We start from the raw sequence: 27,817 nt of genomic DNA, 5'->3' as shown, positions 1-27,817 counted from the left end.
AGAAACAAGATCAAAAAATCAATGACAACAGTGCAGTAACTCTCTTGTGAGAAAAACTGGCTTTATTGATTTTTCTTGCATGGGTGTAATAAAATCTTTCATATGTTTTTGTGTATCCTCTATAAATTTGATTGATCATCATTTGGTGTTACCTAATATTTTTACTGCACTATCTTGGTAATTGAAATATTGAAACAATTATAAATTTTAGTTCCAGGAATTCTGCAACATCGGTAATCTGACGCACACAAACACCAAATCGCTTAGCGCAGAATACTGAATAGATTTTTTGAAAACAATACAGCACGTACGCTTTCGTTAAGAAGTGGGAATCCTATACGTACAAGAGAAAGGTAATCAAAGCTTTACACAATCAAAATACTCCGCAAAAAAAAATCAAGCGTTTCCACAAAGACTGTGTGCGCACACAACAGGACGTACCGGAAATTGAAGTTTAGCTTTAACAGCTTGCTATACCCCTCGCATATCTCATGAATTCCTTGCGATATTTTCCTTTGTTCATAATGGTCCTTGAAATTACCTCAAACTTAAGTATTTCAATACACAAGTCTACTCGTAACATTTACCACAAGTCAAACAAAAGTGTTAAAACTAACTGCAATCTAAGACAGTCTATCCCCTCCTGAAATTAATTTGCGTTGCATTGACTTGAAATTTTACTTCACTTTTACAGTTTTAGGGAATAGATTTTAACTTCACTTACGTTTCAAGGAAAGGGGCCATTCGTTCCAGTGTGGATTTCCACAACTGATCTTTCTCATCATCGTAGTTGGTAAATTTCACTCATATTTCCTCATACATGCCGGAAAAAAAATAATGTGCTTGACAAAATTATATTGCGATAAACTAGTTACTTAAGTTAACTTCAGTGTTCACTTGACTTGAAATATCTGATTGAATAATCTCTAGAGAAACATCATACTGCTGGTCCATTCCCAAGTAAGCATCATTGATGAGATACACAGTATAGATTCTCCTTCCCAGGTCCTCAGGCGTGTAGAATGATAAGGATACGGTGCTTGACGAGCGCACCTGACTCACTCTTTTCACGGCCAACAACTCGCCCGAGTCCATCTCGCCGAGAACCACCCACCAACCGACATCTTTGGGTTTCGGAAAATGTGGAGCGTGCGCCTTTGTGTTGGATCGCTGAACAAAAAAAAGTGAATTGTTTAGAGTCAACGATTTATGGCAGTTTTAAATATTCAGGGATTTATTTTGTTTTCTTGAAGAAAGAAGTTGTTGACAAGGATCGCTGGCAAGAGTCGTACCGCATAAATCACCCTTATACATTCAACTTACAAAAGAAATCTCCTCACAAAGTCAGACAACACCTGGAAATGAGCGACGAGCCAATGCTGAGACAAACTTGTTAACTGCAGAGTGTTACCTCGACCTTACACCAAACTCTCTGAACAGTTAAAAAATATATATACTGCAGATTAACGCACCCGGTCTTTAGATTTCCAGAATTGTCTTTCTTTTTTGTTATGCGAATCGTCTTTTCTTGCCATTTTGAAATTATTAACTTTTTTAAAGACAAGTTTTGAGAGAATGTAGCCTTGACTTAGATGGCACGATAAAGAATCCACCGCCTCGTATTTCTTTAAATAACGTAACAGAATTGTTTGCAGAGAAGGGAAAGAACTGTGAATATTCAATTAAAGTGTATCTGTTTCCTTACCCTAAAACCGCAGAACTCCCTGGAAATTTCAAGTATTAACACGTACTCCTGCTCTGCATGCACTGGAACCCAGTCTTTCGCTAAACTTTCGCTCGGTGTGGTATTGATGGTTTTACTTTCCTTGGTGCCCTGCTCGTTCTCAGCCCAGACTCCACGCACTTTAATCTTAACACTGACTTGAGGTAGACGACCCAACGTTTCAAAAACCTACAAAGGGATCAATAATAAAGAGAACGTAATGAAGCTCATTCGTTAACGGTAGAAAAGAAGGAGCATAGGGGGACACTCTACTAATGTGCTCGTAAATAGGCGTCAGTCTTATGCTGGTCAGGCTGTAGTTACATAAACGGTGGCCTAGGCTAGGCCCTGGCCGTGCTTATCATGGAAATTTTCTTAACAGAAATGCCTACTGGCTATAAAGGATAGACGTACAAATCCCCCATGATGAGAACTAATGTTCGTAGTTGCTAATGCTACAGAGACCGCGGGGAAAATCTGGAAATCACAACGAGAGAGGATGTCCTACAACCAGTAACGTACCATTCCCGCCTCTAACAATCTCATCAACTTCGAAGTTTGAAGACGAGCTTCCTCTAAGGTATAACCTGAGAACGATGCGCGCAAGGACATTGATAAATATTTCTCTACCTCAGTTATTTCTCCCGGACTAAGAGCATCTCCCAACATTCTATTCAGGATTTTCCGGTCGCCTCTGACAGCGTCTAACAGCTCCGGGAGGCATTCTAATGAACGGCCGTTAATTCGGAAAAGCGACAACAGATCTGGGTCAACACACGGTAAAGTGAGAAGGGTGCAATCATGAAGCCATCGCCCTTGAACTACCATCTGTACAAGGTGCATGCATCGAAGAGCTGTTGCCAACCAACCCTCGGCGGAAGATACGTCGATCATTGCCTGAAAGAAAATAATCCAATTAAGAGTTGCAACACGTAACTCGACCTAAATCTTCCGCGTAACCCTAGGAAGGCCAAAAGCATTCATACATACTCCCATTATCCCATATAGCCATTTGGTGTGGTCTGTTGACACTTCCTGGTCGTTTCACACTTTGTTGAACTTACTTGCAAGATTCGTATAGCCTGATCGAGGACTGAATTTGTGTCTGTTAAGTAATCGGTACTGGGCAGCGGTAGGCGAGTGAAATGCGCTTGAAAGAGCAGATGTGCCTTGGTGTGAGGACTGTCGAAAGTGTGAGGGTCCACTTCCAAGGGGAGACTAGGAGCTAGGTCGCTGAAATACAAGATGTACATAGGTTATTTAGATTTTATATTATTAATATAAACTTCTCCGCCTTCATGAGTAAATAAAAGTCATCTCAGTTGTTCCTGAACTGGTTATACTTCAGCTATGAATCTCTGAGGAATAAGGGAACATAAACAGACCAACGTCTAGAACAACTCTCAAACTATAAAGTATAACATTTCATTGAAGGACAGCACAACAAGCATTCTCTTTTTATTTGAAAGGTCTCGCAAACGGTTTTCATCCGCAGACACCACAATTAAGTTTACAAAGCATTAATCTACTGTGAGGGCACGAGTTGAGAAATGACTCAGTAAAATAATAAATTTACTTCCTGGTCCATTTTCTCATATTCACCTGTTAATGAGGTCTTCATTGTGACGAACTGGAAGCTGAGTGTATTCTTCGGCATCCTGCGAAAATTTGGTGGATATCCATTAAAATGCGATAGAGTTGTAACTGTTCAGATTAATCTTTTTGAGCACAAAATAAATTCCAAGGAAAGATACAGTATATTAATGATCAGTAAACATTTTCCATCTCAAGGGAGAAAAGAAAACATTTTGACTTCTCGGAGAATACCTGTTCTTTCACGACGAATTGTCTTTGCTTGCAAAGATACGACGTAAAAAATGTTTCTAACTAAAAGATCAATTTTGAAAATTTTCGTTTCTTAACCCTTTAACTCCCAGATCAAATTTGTGATTCTCCTTACAGTCAACCGCACAATTCTTATAATGTTACTTCAGAGAATTTAGTATGGGATCAACTAGTTATCCCCAAATTGATATTTTTCTTCAATCTCATCGCTTATCTGCTTGATGTTGTATAGATATTGTGAGGAGAAATTCTTTCTTAGTCACTCATGGGAGTTAAAGGGTTAAACAATCAAATGACGTTTAACGACGTTATCACAAAGACCTCCGTGTACATCAAGCTAGTTTATGAGTCACTTTTATTGGCTCATTGGTACATCGAAAAAAAGCGCTTCGATAAGTTGACCAAATGAAGAAAAATTCTTACCGCTAAAATCTCGATGAGGTCCGGGAGACTGCAGTCAGCGTCCAACCGTTCATGGAACATGCGCAGTGTCAAGTGGCTTAGATAGTAGTAGGAAGAAATCCTTCCAAGGTTCGTTGGGGTTATCGCCAAACCGTCCTACAGCCAGAAAAACGTGTTATTAAATCAACATACTTATGAAGCGAAAGATAAGTTTAGGAACAAACATAGTGAAAGTGAACAACAAATGGACCTCATCCAGGAGACGAGATTGAGTGACCTGTGGTCTATTCGAAGCACCTGCAGTCCAACTTCGCCTGCCTAGCAAACCATGACAAAGAGATCCTTCTGTTCTATTGGAGCGATTTAGAGTATTGAAAACAACACCAAAGTCAATCAGAAACATGGGAAAGCATGGGAAAGTAAGGGTAACTAAGTCGCTGTTAGATTCAGTTATGCGTTTGATTTGTTACAAAAGTGGCTAGAATTTCACATGCATGTCACTGAGCGAAGTAAATCAAAACCGATGAATCAACATTGGGTTAGTCAATTGGGATAGTTTCAATTTTACCTGCTCATCGCTCACACGACAGAACAACAAGTTTACCTCGCCAATTTCCACGCACGCAGAATTCTCAACTTCTCTCACAGCACCTTCTACCAAAGCAGAGAGGAATTTATTGACTGAGTCGTTGTCAATGTCTTCCAGATCATAGTAACTTGGGTTTATCAGCAAACGTCGAAAGAAGTACGTCCAAGTGAGGTAATCCATGGCGTCCTGTTTAGAAGTGATTGTGCCCGCCACAATTTCAGCATTCAAGTGATCTGGAAGTACTTCTAACAAACTAAGAAAGAAATGAAAACATAGAAGCTCTATAACATAATCATACGTACTAGGAAACAACAGTTGATGTTACGTTTAATACAACTACTTGAAAAAATGTACCCAAGGCGTAGCTGGGGGGGGAGGGAAAGAAAGAGTCCTAAGGTGTCCATTAAGGCCACTCCCTCTCCCTATAAGTAAGTTGCTTTTCTTTATCTCAGGTGGCAGAGTAAGCGCGAAATCGATAAATCTAAGCATAAAAAAAAATGTCACTTTAAACAAAACCCAGCGAGAAAGTCGACATGACAGCAGCGTTGGTAACTTGGGTGTGACGTAGAAACCACCTCTTCCACTTTACAAAATCTGAGCTGCACCCTTGTTCCTCACTTTTATCACCATATTCCAGTAGTAAGAAACAATTCTCGCCATGGTGAGTGTAAATCATTATGGCGATTTATCTTCAATTTCCCTTTTAAATAACGCCATCTAGTCGTATATCTCGGTAACCTGAACAAGCGTTTTAATCCTCAACAACAAAAAAATCACTTCCGCAAATAAAAAATGTAAAATAGGTTGCCTTTTGACCTTTGAATGCTAATTTTCAGATCGGCATCAACCTTTTAACTCCTATCTATCTGTTATTTTGCTCGATTGCGTTTATACCTTGACTCGACAGGAAATGGCTCGTACAGAAACTTTTTATAAAAGTGTTTCTTGATGTCGTGAACAAGGATCACAGCCACCCCATTTTCGTCGTACTGTGGTCTCCCTGCGCGCCCCATCATCTGCAGCACGTCTGTGATGGGAAAATCCACATACCTCCGAGTCTTACCATCATAATACTCAGTACCTTTCACAACCACTAAATGGGCCGGGAAGTTGACACCCCAGGCTAAGGTGCTAGTCGCTATCAAAATCTGGAGGATGAAAATAGAACTTTTCAACTGTGTGCTAGTATTACAACAAAAGCAATTGACATGCTAATCGTATCAAGCCGCATTTGCATTAAAAAGTTTTCCTTGTTTCCTTACGTTAAGGCAACACATCCTCCTCAGCTGTTTGAAGACCCAGATTGTTTGTGAGGTTTGAGGCTTGTACCCTCGGAGTCCCGCACAACAGTTGGATGCTCTAGCAATTAGGATAAACAGTCTTTCACCGTAGTCTATCCTTTCACTCACCTGAATCTTTTGATTCACAAACAGCTCTTCTGCTATCTTCCTGTCCCTCTCGTGTAAACCCGCGTGATGCAGTGCAATACCAAACGACAAAGTCAGTTTGAGGTTGTTGTCCTTCACTGTTTGGATCAACGAGTCCATCTAAAAAAATAATGTTTATCTCAAAAAAAGTTGCGATGTTTCATCGCGGTAAAGTATCACAAAAGTAAAATTTGTTCATCACATGATATAGTCACATCTAAGTTTGATCATGAAGTATCACGATCGTTTGTGTATATGTACTGCTACTATGAGCCACTTTGAGACGATGGACGGACTGGTCACGATGAATCATTTTATGAAGCATTATGCTTCGTTGCTGATTGTTGATAGACAACTGAAGAAGCATGGATTCATGATCGATAAACACAACTATAGGAAAGCGACGAATCATGTGCATATATTTACTTAGTCAGAATACAAAGTAGTCTAATGACTCACTCGCTCGCGTGAGGGTTAGCCTCCGTAAATAAGACAATTTTCAGTTTTGCACAGCTAAAAACAGGAGTACCACTTATCAAATGGGTCCCGCCTAACCTAAAGCAGACTTAGGACTGCCATATACAAATTTGATTCACACAATCAACTATTTTTTGTTTTGTTAAATTGTTTTTTAGCTCTTACCTCAGCTTCCGGCATGTGCATCCACTGTTTGGGATTGTCTTCGGCGGCTAAGAAAGAAATCAGCTCCAAAGCCGTGAGGCGGGTCTGTCGTCTTGACGAGACAAACACCAGCACGGGTTTGGTGGGGGAATGTGTCTTAATAGCGTTAAAGGTGGGCTTGTTCATAGTTGCCATACGCGGACAGTAGTGCTTGCCGGGATACCCTGATATGTGCACCTCCAGAGGGACTGGGCGAACTGACGGCCGGAAGTTGAACATGCCGGCCTGGAAAAGAAAAGGACACTAAATTAAGTAACAGTTTCTTCTCCTAGTTTCTTTCACAACGGAAATGCAGTTTGGGAACAGCCATGGCATTAGGGAAGGTAAAAACCTTAATAGAGTCTCCTTGTCGGTTACGTTGGGAGATCGATACAATGGCGATAGGAGTTTTTCTATGGAGTTCTTCTGTCGAGTTTTTGTAAAAGCAATTATAAGAAAAGGGTGGAACTTTTTCAATCTAATCTTTGCATAAACCTTTAAGCTGAACAAAACCCAAATCTCAGAAAGATAATGTCCAAGTTTCAGTACAAAAAGCTATTTAGTTGAAAAGTACGGCTTTTACTTTCCATAGAAAGCACAAGATAATCTTATTGTACCTGTTCTATTCCTAACCAGTAAGCAAGATCCGAAGCATTGGCTAGAGCAGTCGACAGACCAACCACTCGAACAGTCTTCTCTGTGTGCGAGGAGATAAAATTCGTCCGCGACACGATAACCTCCAAGACAGGACCTCTCTCCTCACCCAACAGATGGATCTCATCAATTACCAACAAAGACACCGCCTGCACGTAGTTACGAGTCTGCCAGCTTCGGCTGATGCCATCCCACTTTTCTGGGGTGGTGACAATGACGTCAGCTTTGGCGATAGCGCGCATGTCCGGAGTCACGTCACCAGTTAACTCTACGACACTGTGGATGTCAACGTGATCAAGTCAGGGAATGTGCATCTCCAAAAATTTGGCTTAAATTTTTCAAGTCCGTTGTTTCACCAACCTTGACTCTCAAAGGAGAGTGCATTTCGATTGAATGTTGTAGAACCAAACCAAAGCAATCACAAGGGCCAATCAAAGAAATAACAAATTCACAAGGAGCCAAAGAGAGCTAAAATTGAAACGAGCAACCTGCTTAAAGCGCCAAAAAACCGCGAGTGACTTAGTCGCGATTGGTGCAAGTCCTAAATCTGATAACTTTCTGAGGTTTCTGGACCAATCACAGAGCGAAGCAAAGCAAATACCAAGGCAATCTCGTATTATTTTCAACACTTAATTGTAAACATTAATTTCTCCAAAGACAGTTCACTGCGACGCCTGATAATAATTGACACAGTTTGACTAGGCACCTAAAAATTTCATGCGTAATACGCATGACAAATTTTACCTTCTACCAAGTTTTTCCTGAAAACGTATTTTCCAATCCTCCATTCTCTCTCGGACCAGAGCTTTCAAGGGAGCAATATAAACAGCCTACGACAAGTAAATTTGACAAAAAACGCGTCAGCAAAAATATAGGACGTATGTCGTACATGGGAGCATAGACACTGAGTTCAAACTCCGATGAAAGGATTGATTCCCTCGCAATGAACTATATGGTTACTTCAACAGATAGAGGAAATAAAGCTAGACATAAATTACTAGTTACATGAATATGCCCATGGATTATGTGGAAGAGTTTGGGCCGATAAGTAGTACCTGTGGTCAAACTGCCTTGGTGGAACTGAGAGGTAAGACTCACAAGCGTTCTATAAACGTGTCTTTTTACACTTTTCCTCTAAGGAACCGACAACTGAGATGTTTTGTCCACATACAACTTTCTATATTTATTATTCAATTATTTTTGGGAGAAGTTTTGTCTTTGGCAAGACACGACATCTTCTGAAGAGCGGGCCAAATGGTAAAAAAAAGTTGTTGCTTTTATCGCACATGGAACGTTCAGAAATGCCGGGTAAGGTAAGATGACGTTAGATCAAAGTCTAGGGTCTCTTTAGGCAGAATTAGCAGAACAGAGGAATTCTTTTCGGGAGTACATATGAGACTTAGTCACCTTGATACATACCTTAGTTCCAGGATGCACATTAAAGATACGAAATATGGCGAGTTCAGCAGCCAGCGTCTTGCCGGACCCGGTGGGTGCTCCAAGTAGTACATTATGATCCGTGTGGTATACTGTGTGAAATACTTGTGTTTGGACTGGATTGAAGTGAGTAAACCTAAAACAAATGGAAACAATGTAAACAGACCAAAGCAAACCCAATGACAGAAGTCTGGGCCAAGTTGTTTGAAGGCCGATCAGCGCTAACCCAGGGTTAAATTTTAATCCAAGTTTCTACATTTCTCTGTTCAAAAGACCTATTGGAATAATTTTCCCAATCCTTTTAAGAGCATTCAATTATCAAATTGTAGAAAAATGGGATTAACGTAAATTTTCTTTTAAAGCTTCCAGATCTGAAATCAAATTTCACACTAACCCTGGGTTACCTTAACCCAGTTTTGATCAACCTGGCCCTGGATACAAGACTGACATTCATAGCTGCCGGAGCTAATCCCAGTTCAAGACCAGAAAGCGAAAAGGGAGAGAGATACCTATCTGGTATGGGATGCTATCAGGCCTATGCGTGACAAAGGTCAAAGTTGGAAAGCAAAGCTTTCCGTTCGAGGCACAGGAGATAAGCCCTCAGTAAGTACTGCATGAGATTATCGTCTTGTGAATAGGAGTAAACAACTGTAAACAGACGCGTAACACGGTCAAACGTTTTGATGGCCCCTGAATTGGTCAATCGACAAATCGAGTGCGTTGCTATTGGATATACAGTCCACCTCTTCTCCTTGTGAGGAGGACTAATAACACAATCTTACTCACCGATACAGCAGCTCGTATTCTTTGCATTTCAAGGCGGTTAGTGGCAGAGGTTGTAGATCTAATAGTTCAGTGTGAGGTGGGTGCTTTTCTGGTAAAATGAGATGTTTGAAAGACAGAGCACAAACCACTTCAGAGCCAAGCCAGCGATCTGACACTCCTCGCACTAAATACTGTGAAGGTAGCGGCTCGAAGATCGGAATGGTAAACACTAAGGTTTGTTCTTCATTAGCTAACACCTGGTAGAAAACAAGTGCCGGGTAAAAATGATTTTTGAACATCGAATATTTGGAAATTTTTATTTTTAATATAGGAACTAGCAAATCGACTGCTAAGATTTTCTTAATTTCAAATTTCCCCCCTTAAGCGATGCAGTTCTTGCAAAGTTTCTCTAATCATTTTAGAATTTAAAATAATTCCAAATTCAGTTCACGTGCAAATGTGCAAGGAGCTGAAATCACTATGAAGCCTTAGATGGGCTTGTATCTGGTCGTGTATTAAAAACTAGAAAAGAACATTCGCAAAAGGAGAGAGCGGGAGACTCTCTTCTCCTCCCTCCATCCTGGTAGGTGTGTCACTGCTGGGTTCAATTTCCTATTTTTTATCGAGAACGACTGCACCTCAAAAATTTTTTGACAAACTTGAGCAAACCTGTTTCTTGTGCAGTAGAAAGTACTCTGAGTGGTAAATGTGGTTATTGTCCGGGTCCTCGACCCAGATCCACCACGGTTCTGAAGTAGAGCCGTGGACTTTGTCATTCCAGCGAAACTCCGGCTTGATAGTCAGGCGCACCCGAAGAACTGTCCTCGTGATCGGCTGGATGCTGCTGGCCAGTGATATTGCAGGAATTTGTTCCACACAACTCTTGACGGTACTGCCCATGCGTGGATGTCTGATCATGTGACCTGCAGTTTTCATACACGTGGTAAGCTAAAATTACTTTATTTGTCTTTCCAAAACCTGTCCTACCTCGACTAACCCGGTGGCTAGTTGTTCGGAAATTTTACCAGCCCAGACCCATTTTTTACAAGCCCAGACCCATTTGTTATTAGCCCAGACTCATTTTTAACTAGCCCAGATCCATTTTTAACTAGCCCAGATCCATTTTTAACTAGCCCACACCCATTTTTAACTAGCCCACACCCATTTTTTTACCAGCCCTGACCCATTTTTTACCAGCCCTGATCCATTTTTAACCAGCCCTGATCCATTTTTTACCAGCCCTGATCCATTTTTAACCAGCCCACACCCATTTTTTACCAGCCCTGACCCATTTTTAACCAGCCCACACCCATTTTTTACCAGCCCTGACCCCTTTTTTAACCAGCCCACACCCATTTTTTACCAGCCCTGACCCATTTTTAACCAGCTCACACCCATTTTTTACCAGCCCTGACCCCTTTTTTAACCAGCCCACACCCATTTTTTACGAACCCAGACCCATTTTTAACTAGCCCTAGGCTAGTGGACTACTGCTAAGGTCGAGCACTGACAGACTCTCCAGTTACAATTGACGCAGATCAGAGGACATTTTTTTTTTCGGAATACTCATTGATAAGGAAGCGTTTTCCTTATTCACCTACTCAATTTTTTTCCTTTACAAGAATGATGTATAAAGAAAACTCTCATTTGTTTTGTCACCAGCGTCCCAATGATGAATCGCAAGCGTTAGCTCTGCTTGAAACATCAGCTTTAAAAACTCTTTAGGGTACATTAATTTACATTATCAACTGAGTCGGTGAAACAAAATCATTTTGTGATACCCACCACCGACGCAGCACCACAGTTTCTGTTAAAACGTACCCCCTTTAACTTAAAGCAACTGATCGCGGAACGAACAAATATAAAGTAAGTAAACTTCAATGGTAGCAACTCAAATCAGTCACGCTAGTCTATACTTAAGCACCGATTCATTTAACCTTTCAACTAAATTCTCTGAACTAACTTTATAAGAATTGTATGGTCGACAGTATACTAAGGAAAATTACAAATTTGATGTGGGAGTTAAAGGGTTAAAAAAGTGATGAACAAATCCAACTTTATTTACCAATTTCATCAGCAGTCATATCTCTGAGTCGATCCACAGTCGCCTTTCTCTCCTCCAGTTTGACCAGTGTTTCGTGTTTCAAAATAGTGAACTGACGCAAAGGATTTTCAAATACCCACTGCCGTTTGTCAAGCATTTTGCAAAGGCCTAACAATCTGTAAGCCATGGTAGGCCATCCTCGGTTAAGAGCGATTTCAAACAGACCTCGCATTAGTCGCGCAGCATTCTGGAAAGATTAAAAAAAATACGAACCTTAAACCCAAAGGGAATTGGACTTTTTCTTGAAGCTCAGTTTAATCTGCACACGGTAATTTATGTCAAGTTGAAGACCTCCTGCTTGAACATCGTTGTGACATGACACGATCACTACGCGGCGTTAAGAGCGATGTTGTTTTCTCATTAAATCTGGGGAGAGCTTAAAACTTAGTTTAGGGAATACTGGATTTTCACTGTGTCGAGTGGTCCAGGAGTTTGAAAAAAAGCAAAAAGAGAAAGACGACGGCCATACTAGATATAAAAGTATTATATCGATCCACTTGGAAACTAATACGTTGCACATTCAGTTGTTCTAAACTCAGATTTTTTGGTTTTATTTAGTTTGTTTGCCTGTTTTTTAACTGTGGAACACTGCGCACTCCCTTCACAGCATACGTCAAAAACGCAAAAGTAAACCATAGAAGGAAACTCGAGGCTAAAGGTTTCAGGTTAATGTTACGCATTTCTCGGCCACTCTTTCAGTTGGAGATCGCGTTTTTAAGCGTTCTGCGTCAGTTTTTATTTAACCTTTTTTTAATCTGTTTTCTGCGTTCCACACCATTACGTCGTACGTTGAGTGTTCTCCGAATACTCAGATGTTGCTGACTACGCTAAAATAATTTTACAAGGAGCAATAAAGGGATAAGCATGTCTTTCATACCTGTGCAACATAAGCGAGATCAGAGACAAGTGAGAAGGTATCAACAAATCCTTTGGAGATAAAAGTCTGCAACAGGATGTTTATCTTGCCGTAATTATTTTCCACTCCTCCCTTTACAGGCAATGGACAGTGCTCAGTCAAATGAAATTCCAGTTCTGATATCTCATCCTCACGGACCTGTAATAATAAATGTAATAAATAAATATATATGATTTATAAAAATCTAAATGATAGATTGTGTAAAAATAAAACATATGAAATGCAGAGCACTTCGAATGTCACGTTTATTTGGGTGAGTTCTCATGAAAAATTGAGGTCTTCATGTAGTCAGTGATCAGAATTTATTTTCTTTTTTTGGTCAGTGGATGCATGAAAGGGAAAACGCGCAAACTGGCGGATGAGAGAAGGGTTACCAATTAAATTAACGCTCCTACCGAGAGAAGTCGGCTTTTGTACGGATTCGTCCGAAGGAAAAATCTATTCCGAAATTTTAAAACAATGGAAACCCTTCCATAGCAACAAATAAAATTAACGATGTAAAATTAATTTTAAAAAAAGATTTGACTCTGGGGGCTTGTGGATAAAAAGAAAAAGGAAATCAAATTGTAAGAGCCGCAAAGATTGCCATTCTTAAAGCTTATCTCATTTCTAATTCATTTTCTAACTGCATTCAACATCAAAATTGAAGAGTTGAAATTAACCTTGACTTGTTCGAATTCTTGAGAGTGAGACATCATGGAAAGCACATCGGGTTCAGGCATGTGCGCCTTGAACATCTCATTGAATACCTGAAAGAAAAAGAAACTAAACTACTAAAGGGGGCAGTCATTCTGAAGTCGTTTGGATGTAGATTGTAACTGGTTGACGATTACTCCTTCAAATTACGGTCCTTGAGACGAAAATATTCAGTTGGTTTTCAATTGTCTACCATGTTTCACTCAGAGAATGAGAGCTGCACACTGTATTGAAACGAGTGCATTGATAATATGGCCTGAAAAACGTCAAAAAACGAAAGGGTGGGTCTGGGGCATGAGGCAATATAACGTGATTAGGGAAATCTCTCCTAGCCAGACGGTATGTCCGTCTGTCATCTAACTAGACAGACATGCAGTCAAACAACCGGTCTATCAGAACGTCTGTAATCTAAAAAGACAAACAGACAGCCAAAAGTCAGTCTATCTGTCTGTTAATCTGTCAGTCACCCAGTTTTCTATAGGTCTTTATCCAACTGCGATTCAGTCGGTCAGTCAGTCAGTCAATTTTTCTTGGTTTGCAAGAGATTTTTCATCGTTACTTCTTTGTATGTTTCCTCGTTGTGTGTCTGCGTCTATCATGATCATCTTACCTCTATTGTGTCGTACTTGATGTAGAAATGACTGGCAGTTCTTCCAAGGTCCGTCGAGTTTAGATATCTTGTGCGCGGATCAAACCTTATCATCTTTGCTTTGTCTAAATGACGCGCTGCATTTACAATCAGCTCTCTGCGATGTTCGTGCAGCAGTGGGTCATCCTGAGAAGCACATAAAAACAATAACAGTTGTTAAAAGTTTTATAATCAAAAGTTTTTCTTAACCCTTTTACCCCTGAGCCGAATGACTGGCATCTAATTTCTCCTTACAGTATCATCCTTGAATCAAACGTTAGGGTTACGGGAATAAAGGAAATGATCACCAGTTAAAGAAGGTATTGATTGTTAAATAAACTCTCCCTGTCAACACCTTAGGAAATGTATAGATAACAGTATGGACAAGAGGCAGACTGATGTCAGGGTGTAAAGGGTTAGTCAGTTTCTCAGCGCCAAGTTTTCCTTAGTCTTCTCTATCAAAATAAATACAAAAGACAAGTTTTCTAAGACAAGTACATCCTAGTCTAGATACAGCTTAACGGACAAACCTCTTTGGTTCCATACGCGATGCCATAAACCAGTGGATTGATGCGCATTCGAATGTAAAGATACGTGTAGCTCAGCCATTCAACAGCTTCATCCACAGTGCCTACTGTACCAAGAGCAATCTGCCAGGCAGGAATTAAATTTGCAATTCAATAAAGAGGTGGTAACGGAATGAGTTCAGACTACTTCTCTAAAAATAAGATCCATCATCGCCTTCAGCAAATATCGTCGGAAACATCAATGGTTTCTTACACAAGCATAAATCATCTCTTCCCATTCCCTCTTAACTCTTTAACTCCTATGAGTGACTAGGACATTATCTCCTTACAATATCAGGATCAATATCAGTATCTGGGCAATTCCCCACCTACCCCTCCCCTAATCCAACATTAACCCTAACTTGTCATCAATTGACTGTTGTTGGGTTAGGGGAGGGGTAGGTGGGCAGTTGCCCAGATACTGATATTGATCCCAATATCAATTCAATAACGAGGACAAGTGGTGAGGATAAAGAAAAATATCAATTGGGGATTGTTATATGATCTAATACCAGATTCTCCATACTAACATCTTTAGAATTGTATGGTTGACACTAAGGAGAATTCTTAAGTGAAAGGGTTAATGAAGAACATTTCCAAGCAATTCAAACATAAAGAGACACACGTAAGATGTTCTATCTCGCTTGAAGTTGACCAAGTACCCGCGCTACCCACCAAATTACGGTTTTGCAAGAGTAATATGCATGCACTGGTCTTCTTTTGCGCTCTGCATTGTTTTTCCCGCCCTTTTCAGTAGTAGGATCTTTCCCGCGCTTCGAACTTGTTTGTCTGCACTGTTTTCCCGCCCTTTGCAGATGTTTCCTGCGCTTCGAACTGATAACCTTTCCCTCAACGCTTAGCATTGTTTTCCCGCCCCTGGCTTTGTTTCAAAACACGTTCTTTTGACTGACCCTTCATCATCATCTTACCTCAGCATTTAAACTATCAGTCAGGCTCGAAATGAATTGACTCTCAATCGGTGACTGTCTTGTTAGAAGTGAAAGATAATGACTGAGTTTATCGTGTGCTGTGATGATGATTCCCTCGCCTTGATTATCAAATTGCGGACGACCTGCCCGCCCAAATATCTGCAGCACGTCCAGTATGCCGATATCAACAAACGAGCCTTTCTTTGCGTCATATACTTGCGTGCCCTGTGGAGAGTGATTACAAAAAAGAACACAAAATTATTATGAACTTACCATAAGAATCAATCGACTGAAAATGTTGGTTCAATTTCAACTACACATGGCCTTAGATCGTGTCAAAAGAGTTTTTCTACTACACCGATCAATTAGCCACAAGCTGTTACTCTCACTTGCATGCATTTTTTTATTACACGCGTACGTGTAATGAATGAGAACCGTGCGTGCTACAAGCGCGTGTAATGCTGCAATACATGTGGGCGGTACTCTAAGTAACGTTAGTCTTTACACAAGTTCTAACCTTAATAATTACAGCGTGAGCTGGTAGGTTTACTCCCCAAGCTAAGGTGGCCGTACAAACCAGAACACGAATCAAACCACGAGCAAACAGCTGTTCTACCATAGTGCGGTCCTGTCTCAGCATTCCAGCATGATGGATACTAAACCCGTCTGGAAACAGCTCTCGCAGCTGCTTGTTACGCGATTTCATCACCTGCGAATTGATCCAAGAGTATTTCAGTGCGGGAGAACTTGTAAAGGCGATAATAGTGGTAAACGAACTGAATTTTTCCATCACTCTGAAAGAATATTTTGGTCCCCTTCAAGTTGACGAAGTTTTGCAAAGCGTAAAATAAATATGATTCAAACTTTCACAACGTGACTTCTTTAGAAATAAAATTAAACCTGCCCTGAATAAGTGCATACGGCCGATCAAAAGTGCTCTATCCAACTCCACCCAGTAGACAACAAACCTGTTTTTCAGCTTGTCCGTATTCAGGCCCTTGTGGAGCACGGAACAAAGCAGAATCTCCCTGATTGGCTGCCATCTCCCGTAATGTCAGCGCTGTCTTGACGGTAGCATTCCGCGCATGCACGAAGACCATAACCTGTTAATAAGGACGGCGAGGTGAGAGCTTCAAAAACAAGGCTGCACAGTAACGAGTAATTACAAGAAGAAAATAAAAAGAAAAAACAATCACGCCGTCTTAGATTTTGGATTTCAATGAAAACTCGAAATTGCCGACGTCCATGACCGTTTGAATTGATCGCAGTCAAATTGAGAAAATCGGAAGCGATTATGTTTTCTTCATGGAAATCACATCATTGTCATTGTTAGTGATCCTTGGAGGAAGACCATGATGCATTTAATACCCTGAGCGCTCTATTAAGCAGGCAATTTGGCCACTTTAAATGCTGGTGTTAAGTGTAGGGATTCTGGCCGAAATCACTATCCCTGCCCAAGAAAAAGTACCACTTTAGATCTTACCTGGTGTCCTTTGTCAACATTTTCCAGCACTTTTTCGTAGCAAACTGTGTCCATGTCGTGTTGCTGTTTAACATAGCCCGTTGCTTTAATCCCAATAAACGTTTGCCCGAGTGGGACTGGACGAAAGCGTCCGTCAAAGAAAAACAGGCCCTCGTAAGGGTTGACCCGCAAGAAGTGGGCCACATCAATGTAATTAGGAAGTGTTGCTGATAAACCAACGATACGGATCATGCTCTGTGACGACTCAACCTAAGTTGAAACAAACAGTAGAAAAGTATGAAGCAAGTCGCGCGTTGGTTGAAGAAACGAGATGCGAAGGAAAACTGAAGCCACACGCGGAGGAAGCGAGAACTCGCGTGGCTGACTCTTCCAACGCGTTTTTGGTTTTTGGTTAGCCCTCGTGGGTAGACCCACGCTTAACTTTTTTAAGTAATCGTAAGGTTTTCCTTGTTTCGTGTCCGCTTAGGTTTGATCAGTGACATATAACTAGGATTAAACACCACAATTGCACTCTGCACTCTCTATATAACATTCTGTCATATTTTGGTATGTTTACTCTAACTCTATTAGTTGATGAACTGCCAAAACGTGAATATCTCAGATCAATTGCTAGGATGGTTCCATGGTTTCTAAAACTACTCAATTAGGTAAAAAAAAAGAAAAACCGTTAATGTGTAAGCATTTAACTCACTTGACGAAGAGTTCTGGCTACTAAGCATTCAATAACTGAGCCTCTGTCATCGTGCAGAAGATGGACTTCATCAATGATCAGCAGCTTTACTTGCTGAGAAAGAGCCACGTCCCCAGTGCTCTTACGAGTCACCACGTCCCACTTTTCTGGCGTTGTAATCAGCATCTGTACAAAGGGTAAAAGTCATGTGACACGGGTGGGTAACACGCTCATTAAAAACGTAGGAAGAGCTCAAGAATTACAGATATCTTTCAAAGAAGTCAATTTCTTTGGTTAGAAATGAATGTAGTGGCTGATCATACTTGCGTCTTGAGGATTTCAGATTTTGTAAGTTGCATATCCCCTGTAAGTTCACGGACTGTGATTCCTAAGCAGGCCAACCGCTTTCCAAAGTTTTGAACCATTTCAGCCGCGAGAGCCTTCATTGGAGCCACGTAAATGATCTAGAGGAAAAGACATGCAAACAGCGAATCACACATCTAAGGCAGGCAAGTGAGATATCTGTTGATTAACGAAACCCGGATAGGATAACTCAACCGCCTTAACGAGTTTGGAAACGCAATCAACCGTTCCTCCACAGAAGTCTAAAGACGACTTTTCAAAATTCCTTACACCCTTCATTTTCAAATATACCAAAAATTTTCAAGTTTATTCACCATATTTGCAATTCGCGACAACAATCGCAATTCATAACCACCCTAGTTCTTTTTCACTGATATTTTTTAACCACCTGTTTGCATTGGTTGGCAAACGATTATTTCTTTACTTACGACTGACATAGGACTGACTCTCACCATCAACTGATTTGTAACCTTGAATACAGAATTATCAGAACCTTATCATTCTTATTGTTGATGTTATCAATTCAAATAAATGCAACCCAACCTTGAACTTGTCTTTTTTGATGACTCCTGCCTCAATGTTCTGTTTAATTTCCCTCAAAATTGTTAGCATAGCTATGTTTGTTTTTCCTGCACCTGTTGGAGCACTTATCAACAGGTTCTCATTCGTGTTGTACGCTGCATCAAATACAATCGACTGGATTCTGTTAAGGCGCTTCACTCCTTGGAATCCCATTTTGCCAATCTGCAAAGGATGAAAAAGCAAAACAATGAGGTTTTTCAACTGATTGTGACTGTCCCTAACGTATGACATGGTAGAGGAGGCGTAGGAGCCTTAAGGTTAGCACGCTAGACTACGGATCGCCAGTTCCAGCTTCGAACCCTTATATGAGCAATTTTCAAATGCTTATCCGGGCTTTCTTTGGTACGCTTGACTTCGCTCAATGATTATTCCAGAAAACTCGCGCGAGTTTCTCAACCAATCAGATTCAAGACTAAGCAAGTCACATGTTTTCGCGGGCTTTTCACTCTTTCCCTGTGATACTTTTACTCCTTGTGACAAAACAATTTTCGACTGAGTGCCGCAAGTAATCCGCGTTTGCTTTGGTTTTCCTTTATTTCGCTCTGTGAGTGGTCCAGAAAACTTACACCCATATCTTACACCATCACATGCCATCACGTGACTTGGTCATCCGCTCTTCCCGTACTTTTGACAATTCGCTTGTTTTTTCTTGAGTTCTCATCGTATAGTGATGATGTTAGTATTTGTTTTCGACAATCAGATGAAAACTGTTTTATTTTTCTTTGGTCTACCTGGCTGTTGAGATTGTTTTCGTCTTGGTTTCACGAAACTCAGACGAAATGTACTTTACGAAATGTACCCTATTTCCAATAGCTGTTTACTAAGGTGAAGTATTTGTGATATGCTCATTCAAACATTTAAACATTTTCATAATATCTAACACTCACCTCATCTAAAGATGAAATTAAAATAGGAGTTTCCTCTTTAGGTGGTAAAGGAGTGTTTGGAGGTATCACAACTTCTTCATAAACTTTAGTGTTTTTCCGTTCTGCATCAGCAGGCAGGGCAATCTAAAATGAATCAAGAAACATAAGCATAAATTTAACAAATATTGTAAAGCCGAATATTTTTTTTGGGCACTGATTTGCACTTCATATGGTGGATACAACTGTAAGATCTCTGATAGGAGACGGTGTGCTGTAAAGTGAAGACAACGTTTTACCATTGAAGACTTTGGGTTTTAATAACCTGAATTCTTAATACACAAGTACAACAGTGATATACAAAAATTAATAAACAACCTATATAAACAAGTAAACACAAAAGACATACTCGAAACTAATAAAACAAAAATTATGCAGATTCCAAGTCCGAGGCATGTCACTAATAGAGTTCTTTGCACGAAGTAATTTAATCGCACGTTCATCATTTAACCTCATGGACGATCACCATGAAACTTCTCTTTACAGTATCAATACATAATCAAGCAAGCAGGTTATAAGAAAACCCATACCTATCTCTCAGAAGGCATCATCATCAAACCCAAACTCTCTCAATCAATTTAAAAGGAATTTAAGAGGAACAAGAAGGAGAAATACTGTCCACATGTTAGGAGCTACAGGTTCAGGTTTCATCTGTAGGGATTACTCAACTAACCATGTACCAATGCAAAAAAAGAAAGTGGTACCTTGGAGTCTGAAATAAAAGCTGTAGATCGCTGCCTTTCAGCCAAAGCATCAAACACATATGGATACACTTGGCTGGGCTGCACATTCCTCTTTGGTTTTGACAACAATGGTGCACTGGAGGCTTCCTGAAGAGCAATTTCCCTGACAAAAACAATAATAGATGTAACCTTGGTCAAAGAAAATTGCTTGCCTCCTTAACCTTGCAGAACCAGCTATACTACTAAGGAGAGAGCTGATAGTTGTATTGAGAGGCTTTTAATTACTTCAAATTACATTGTACTATTCTGACAATAATTGGTTATTTCTCTAAGAGAAAATGTCATACTTGTCTAGATAAGCTAGGCCTCTGAATTAGCATTTGCATAATAATATACACATTCACGTCAGAGTTCTCCCTTATTTTGAGCATGACAGGTAAAATAAATTTTCAAACCAGTTAAGCAATCCTTTTACTTGTTGAATTTTCAAGAATTACAAGCAATTTTAAACGGTGTTAAGAGGTACTTCAGGCGGTAAAAGTTATCAGTTACTGCCTGAAAAGGAGAACACTGCATGTACAACCCAAGGTTGATATATCAATTTTCTACACTATATACCACATATTTTTTATGGTTTTAAGAAACAACTCTCACTTTATTTTCATTTCTCTATCTTCTTATCACCTTTCTGATTGAAATTGTATTGATACGGTGATAAGAAATTCCTACTTAGTCCCTCTCCTAAGGGTGACAGGGATAAAGCTACAATATTTAGGTATATGCACCTCTGAGCTCTCATCAACTCTGGATCAAAGCCAACTTCCCTAAGATATGTCTCATGATCAATATCCTGCTCATCTGTGTGTTTGTCTTTGCGAGCCTGGCGACGTTCCTCCTTCCTTTCTTCCTTTCTCACCTGCCGCATCAATTGTTTCTCCTGTTGTGACTATGAGCAAAAATTATACAAAGTAATTCAATAAGATTTTAAAAAATCAGAGAAAAACACTGAAGCAGAATGATTTTTATTGACTCAACAGGCTGGAAGCTGGTCTCTTTAAGAAGAGAGTGGTGCAGTTGGGCATCACTTGAAAACAACTGCTACTAAATTGCCCTAAACTTCTGAAAAACAGCCGCTAACAAAAATGCTCATGAATTTAAAGCTGCAGCTGTACTGAACTTTCCACTTGCACTAGCACTTGTGAAATTGGCTGCTGACAAAAAATGCCAGCTACACTCATGGTCAATAACTCAGTTAAAATGTTCTTTTAACTAATTCTAATTGAACCCACCTGTACAGTAACTTGACATCCATAAGTTGGCTTACTTCGACCAGCTGAGGTTTTCACTTTAGTAGTCTCTGAAATTACATGCCGTAAACAGAAACAGCAAGCAAACATTAGCTACATTTGCCATAGGGAAACTTGAAAGTCTGGAGCTCAAATTGTACAACTACCACCATTTTTTGATTCAACAAAAGTCAACATTTTGGCTTATACAAATAAATTAAGCCTTTTAAGTTGAATGGCATGTGGCATGTAATTTAGAATCTATGTCAGTATTCAAGCAACTACATACCTAACCCTTCCCTAGCCCAATAACAGTCAACTAATATGAAGTCAGGTTTAATATTGGGAAAGGGAGGGGTACATGATGTGCAGTTGCTCAGATACTGACATTGATCTATAATTTACAACTTACCATTTGCTGCACTCAAGTCAGAGGTACTTTCAGAAGTGGCTACAACTATCTTGTATCTGTCAGCCAAGAGTGTTTGAATGAATTCAAAGCGGTCAAACCCAAGAAGCTCAAACAAGTCATTTTGAATAGCTGCATTATCTCTATCAGAACTGAGAATATCAAAAAGTGCTGAACAAAGATCCAAAACTGACAGTCCTGTGCTATTATTTCCAAAATAAAGTTCACACTGATTACGTAGCCATGAACCATTAATGTCACTGTTGCCATTCACTTCTTCACTTAGTGCCATATTTGAAGGATTTTCTCCTTCTTTTGAATTCCAAAAATTTGTCTGATTTTGAACAGTTTCATCCTCAGATTCTGAAAACAGCTCATCATCTGGTGAAACGACCTTGCTCATAAAAGGTGCAAACTCAATATCACTTCCAAACTCTTTTAAAGGTTCCTCATGTTTTTCCTCACATCTCTTGTTAATTACTGCTAGACAATCTTCAGGAAGAAGTAAAATGATGTTCTGCACAATGTGACAAGCTTTAGTTGCTGCCGAGGCTGGAAATGCTCCAAAGAGACTCTTCAGTTTTGCACTTTCATCCTTTCCAATGTGATTCACATCTTCAAATATTGTAAAAATTAATACTGATGCACTTTCCACAACCTCTACAGATGAATCTTTGCCAGCTAGAACACATCCAAAAAAAAAATGTTCAGCCCTTTCAAATAAGTAACCACAATTGCCACAGGTTAAACAGGATTCTTAGTTAACATTTCCACACAACCACATACTACAGTCAAACTAAAGCCATAGTCTCAAAGGTATTTTCTCATTGTCATCACTGTTTTCTTTATCCAGGTACTACATGAACATTGAAATAAGGGTAATTGTGAAGAAGAGCTCCCCAAAAAACCTATCGGCCGACTGTCGGTCGTCTGTCGGCCGACAGTTGGCCAACAGGTTTTGCCTGAAATATAGGCTACCTGTCGGCTGACAGTCGGCCAACAGTCGGCCGACAGTCAGCCAACTGTTGGTAATGTGTCGGTAACCTGTCGGTAGCTTGTCGGTAAAACATTAACACAAACCTTAATGTTTTCTCTCGGTTTCTCGACCGACAATTGACCAACAGTCGGCCAACAGGTTTTTTGGGGAGCTCTTCTTCAAAATTACCGAAATAAGTGTGTATAAGGCTGTGTTAAACATTTTACTGATTCTTAATATATGTTTATCATTTATCAGCACACCTTCTCAAAATATCATGGAAGCACAAGAGGCTTAAAAAAATAAAAAAACGAACGAACAAAACAGATTATAGTTTTTATGTAGCCTAATCTCTGAGAGAGCTTGAAGCGCCAGTGATATGTGTTCCTGACACATGTTCATGCAGTTCCGTTATTGCACCATCATATATCAAGGACATATTACCATTTCCGTACAATACATTTAAGCATAACTATTTTGTTTGATTTAGTTTAATCAAATGTGAAGTTTCCTACCAATTTCTGCAGATGTAAGCACAAGTTCCTTCACGAGAGTCTGCGCCTTAAATATAAAAATATTGTTATTTACAAAAATATATATATTTATATGAAAAATTAAATTAATTCATGCGACCTAATCTATGTCGTACGAATATAATCGATGGAAAAAGTTTCCACAACTTATCTCTTCCTACCTCTTGTGAAGCATTCCTATCGAGGCTCGTTGCATCTAAAATCAAACCTTTTAATTCAGACCAAGACAAAGTTTTTTCAAGTTGCTTCCTCGATCTCGATTGCCTCTTTCTTTTCAAGATATCATCACTCTCTGGAAGCCGTGAAAACGGCGAGGAAAGCCCTGAGAATGCCCTTAGTGACCCTGTTAATCTTGGAAGTTCTATTGGAGGCATATTGAGGACTTGAAAATAAATCCTCAAGAAAACACAAGGCCTTCCTTGACTTTAGCTGAAATTTTGTCTGCCATATTGGCTTACATGATGAGCCCACAGTACAAGAGTTAGAGGTACTGTGTCAAAATTACATTTCTTTGTGTATGGTAACACGTTGGGGTCCCAATGTTATCGTAAAAGGTAAACAGAGATTCATCCGGAGATGTAAGTATAACGAGTGTTTATAATGAGAGGATTTAAAGAAATTCTTTGATGATTGAATAGAGAAATTAATATCTTATGAATGGTATAGCTCTTGCTCTTTTTGGGTCTCCAAATACGATCAGCCTGACTTGTCTTGCGGAACATGAAAACAGCAACCGTGGTTAAAAAAAATACCAGCCATGATTTTACTAGTTTCGCTCTGATCTTCAAGAGATCTAGTTTTGTTGAAGGATTAAGAGTTCCGGAGTGTCGCAGGGCTCACTTCGTTTGCTTTAAACCTTTATTAACCTAACTAGACGGGAGACAGAAAAACTCTGATGTTCTTTTCATGTAGATTTCGTGCAGTATTCTATATTCTGAATAGAATCTAGTGTATTAGTGGAGATGGATACCCATATTAAACTGACTAGACGGGAAACAGAAAAACTCTGATGTCTCTTTAATGTAGATTTCACGCATTATTCCATATTCTGAATAGAATTTAGTGGATTAGTGGAGAGGGAGACCTATACAGTATGTTACTTACCCAGACAAGTGCTGTTTGATCCATCATGAATTGCTATTTTATGGTGTGTACGGACTCCTTATCGTGAACCCTGTACAGACCGGTATAATTGATGTAAGAACATAACTGTAGTGTGAACTATAAGACCATTTAAGGCTTTCAGCCTCTTAATTTTTTTCCAATTTTTAGGAGTGAATCAACAGGAAATGAAGCGCAAAAAGGACAAGGCGTAGATGTTGCTTCTGGCCTGGAAGGCGAACCAAACACAACATCTTTTATGCGAAATACCATGGTGAGTAGCACAATGGTCAGTGGAGAAGCATCTGAAACTGATGATGAAGATGAGGAAAATGAGGAAAATTCAGGAAATATGAAAGAAGATGAAGATTTGGTGACAGAAGATAAACATTTAAAAGAGGAAGGAGATGCAGACACTGACATCTTGGAATCTGAACAGGACACAAGTGCAGGGAAAGCCAAGAGACAGAAAATTGTCTATAAGTTTGATTCGTAAGTATTCAACTCATTTATGCCCTTTATACATATAATAACCAATGTCAGATTCATTAAATTACTTTCTATGCATATGTAGAGCAGCATTGTAATATGAAATTGTTACACAAGTATGACATTGCAATAAGCTTTTTATTCATGGCTTATTGCCTTTGGTGTGGACCAATTGAGTGAAAATGAAACTTAAGTATTCTATGGAGTGAAACAGTCACACAATACCAAGGAGTGTGAGTATTACTTCAGTACATTACAGGGATAGTCACAGATATCATCTGCCAACCTTTTAGAAATAGCTTATAGAAATTGCTAATGTATACCAGTTTCTTTTTCAACTTTGTACAAAAAAGTGGCAAGATATTATCAAACAAACCAGTATTACTTAAAATTGTTAAATGTTTGCTTGCTACTGAACATAAGAACTTGTATGCAAGTTTGGCATTTTAGAACTGTTATATTAATTTATTTTGACACTGCATTTGTTTGCTTTGCTTTTCGATATGACACTGCCAATGTATCTTTCAAATGATAGTCCATTCCACCGGAAACTGAGTAAGTATTAAACACAGATATTGCTATATACATGTACACTGCATATGACCTGATAGAGTAACATTCAGTTGATTCTCAAAATTGATTGGGGATTGGACTGTTTTTTTCTCTACTCTATTCTATGATTGGTCAAGAAATCTTGCGTCATCCTTTCAACCGATCAGATTTCAAAGTAAAACCAATTTTTTTTTTTTCTCTGCACCATAGGCAATTTTCCTTTTCTCAAAGGTAGGGGTACAGGGTAGGGGTACAGGGTAGGGGTACAGGGTAGGGGTACAGGGTAGGGGTACAGGGTAGGGGTAGGGGTAGGGGTTAGGGGTACAGGGTAGGGGTAGGGGGTAGGGGTAGGGGTAGGGTAGGGTAGGGGTAGGGGTAGGGGTAAGGGAAATTTAGTATCCAATTAAAGTGGAAGGTTATATTGGAATAGACAGGTTTCATTTCACCCACAGAATACTCTTGGTTTGAACTTTTCCCTCCATGCTCAAACCCAAACTTTCCCCCTCCCCCCCCCCAACCCTTAGTTTTCATTCATACTTTCCTTTGAATTTTTCTCACCATTTACTGTCATTTCTAGGAGAAAGAAATTTGGAGCTGCGAAGTGACCTTGTGGAAGGCTTAACTAAGAGTTACAAGTCAGCAGGTTCTAAACTTGAAAGCTCCACCTTTCATCTCAGCAGAGCACAGACAGCTGCAGTGGTAATTCATTCATTTATATGGTTATGCACTGATCAACTTGAAGCTTCATCATACCTCCCCCCCTCCCCCCAGCAACCCACAGCCTTTGACCATTGTCTGTTCCTTGAGGGGTGGGAATGTGTTTCCAGTGCAATACAAGTGTTTTATCTCTTAATATAGAGGTTGAAGCTTTGAACTGTTAGAGGCATTTTCTGTTTGTTCTTACACAACAATAATGTTTCTTTTATCTGCAGGATGTCTCACATAATACAAGAATGATGCTTGAAGATCTCACTACAATTTCAACATTACTGGAGAGCATTTTGGGGACAGGAAAACTGCTACCTCTTAAAGTTACTGTTAATTATAAGTAGTCAAAGATTCAATGAAATAAATATATTAAACCATATGTTTAATTTTACCCTTTTGTTTTATTAGTGCTTTTAAATAATTGCGAGACCCATGTGTTAATATCCTATATTGTGTCTTTGTAACAGTCGAAACCTGTGTCAAGCAGCACTGTATTAAGAGGTGACCCTGTATCAGCTATTTTAAGCATTGGCTTATCAAAGTCCCAAATTTGCTTCCCCTTAACCATTGTAATATTCACCTCTATTAAGCGGTCACCTCTTTCAGGGAGATGTGGTCACCCTTTACTAAGTCCCAACAGCCTGTTTGTATGATCATCCTTTTGAAATGAAGAGTCAATTAAAGTAATTTTAACCTCTATTAAGTGGTCACCTCTTTCAAGTGGATGTGGTCACCCTTTACTAAGTCCCAACAGCCTGTTTGTATGATCATCCTTTTGAAATGAAGAGTCAATTAAAGTAATTTTAACCTCTATTAAGTGGTCACCTCTTTCAAGTGGATGTGGTCACCCTTTACTAAGTTCCAACAGCCTGTTTGTATGATCATCCATTTGTAATGAAGAGTCAATTAAAGTAATTTTCACCTCTATTAAGTGGTCACCTCTTTCAAGTGGATGTGGTCACCCTTTACTAAGTTCCAACAGCCTGTTTGTATGATCATCCATTTGTAATGAAGAGTCAATTAAAGTAATTTTCACCTCTATTAAGTGGTCACCTCTTTCAAGTGGATGTGGTCACCCTTTACTAAGTTCCAACAGCCTGTTCGTATGATCATCCATTTGTAATGGAGAGTCAATTAAAGTAATTTTCACCTCTATTAAGTGGTCACCTCTTTCAAGTGGATGTGGTCACCCTTTACTAAGTCCCAACAGCCTGTTTGTATGATCATCCTTTTGAAATGAAGAGTCAATTAAAGTAATTTTCACCTCTATTAAGTGGTCACCTCTTTCAAGTGGATGTGGTCACCCTTTACTAAGTTCCAACAGCCTGTTCGTATGATCATCCATTTGTAATGGAGAGTCAATTAAAGTAATTTTCACCTCTATTAAGTGGTCACCTCTTTCAAGTGGATGTGGTCACCCTTTACTAAGTTCCAACAGCCTGTTTGCATCATCATCCATCTGTATTGGATAGTCAGTTAAAGTAATTTTCACCTCTATTAAGCACTCACTTCTATCAAGGGGATGTGGTCACCCTTTATTACATCCTAACAAGCTGTTTGCATCATCTTCCATCTGTACTGAATGGTCAATTAAAGTAATTTTCATCTCCATTAAGCAGTCACCTCCATCAAGAGAATGTGGTCACCCTTAACCAGGTTCCAACAGCTTGTTTGCATCATCATCCATCTGCAATGAAGAGTCAAATAAAATAATTTTC

At 39.6% G+C, this 27,817-nt stretch overlaps 2 protein-coding genes across 2 annotated transcripts; one reads left to right on the top strand and one right to left on the bottom strand.

The window, feature by feature from the left end:
• Window positions 1–40: 40 nt before the first annotated feature.
• LOC113671801 (activating signal cointegrator 1 complex subunit 3) lies at window positions 41–23,726 on the bottom strand. The gene is made up of 34 exons (XM_089181025.1): window positions 23,411–23,726; window positions 23,232–23,277; window positions 21,744–22,421; window positions 21,335–21,402; window positions 20,831–20,991; window positions 20,067–20,208; window positions 19,327–19,449; window positions 18,401–18,601; window positions 17,818–17,958; window positions 17,516–17,680; window positions 16,825–17,073; window positions 16,310–16,444; window positions 15,859–16,050; window positions 15,342–15,566; window positions 14,377–14,496; window positions 13,829–13,993; window positions 13,185–13,271; window positions 12,484–12,660; window positions 11,568–11,793; window positions 10,172–10,425; window positions 9,524–9,759; window positions 8,720–8,873; window positions 8,045–8,130; window positions 7,264–7,576; window positions 6,629–6,892; window positions 5,969–6,106; window positions 5,454–5,707; window positions 4,575–4,812; window positions 3,992–4,126; window positions 3,326–3,381; window positions 2,788–2,956; window positions 2,354–2,620; window positions 1,706–1,912; window positions 41–1,170 (listed from the first exon to the last, which is right to left on the bottom strand). Exons 1-34 carry the CDS (start codon window positions 23,621–23,623, stop codon window positions 868–870), a joined length of 6,588 nt encoding a protein of 2,195 aa, XP_089037151.1. The 5' UTR covers window positions 23,624–23,726; the 3' UTR covers window positions 41–867.
• Window positions 23,725–27,140, top strand: LOC113671898 (uncharacterized). Its single transcript, XM_027188162.2, has 5 exons — window positions 23,725–23,827; window positions 24,522–24,842; window positions 25,375–25,394; window positions 25,969–26,090; window positions 26,324–27,140. Coding segments are annotated over exons 1-5 (585 nt in total). The 5' UTR covers window positions 23,725–23,825; the 3' UTR covers window positions 26,444–27,140.
• The last annotated feature ends 677 nt before the right edge of the window (window positions 27,141–27,817 follow it).

The sequence above is a fragment of the Pocillopora damicornis genome, chromosome 8 (genome assembly GCF_964200805.1).
Source record: "Pocillopora damicornis chromosome 8, jaPocDami1.2, whole genome shotgun sequence".
NCBI classification, from domain to species: domain Eukaryota; kingdom Metazoa; phylum Cnidaria; class Anthozoa; order Scleractinia; family Pocilloporidae; genus Pocillopora; species Pocillopora damicornis.
The sequence above is the reverse complement of the archived record's forward strand: the minus strand, read 5'-3'. Positions and strand labels throughout refer to the sequence as shown.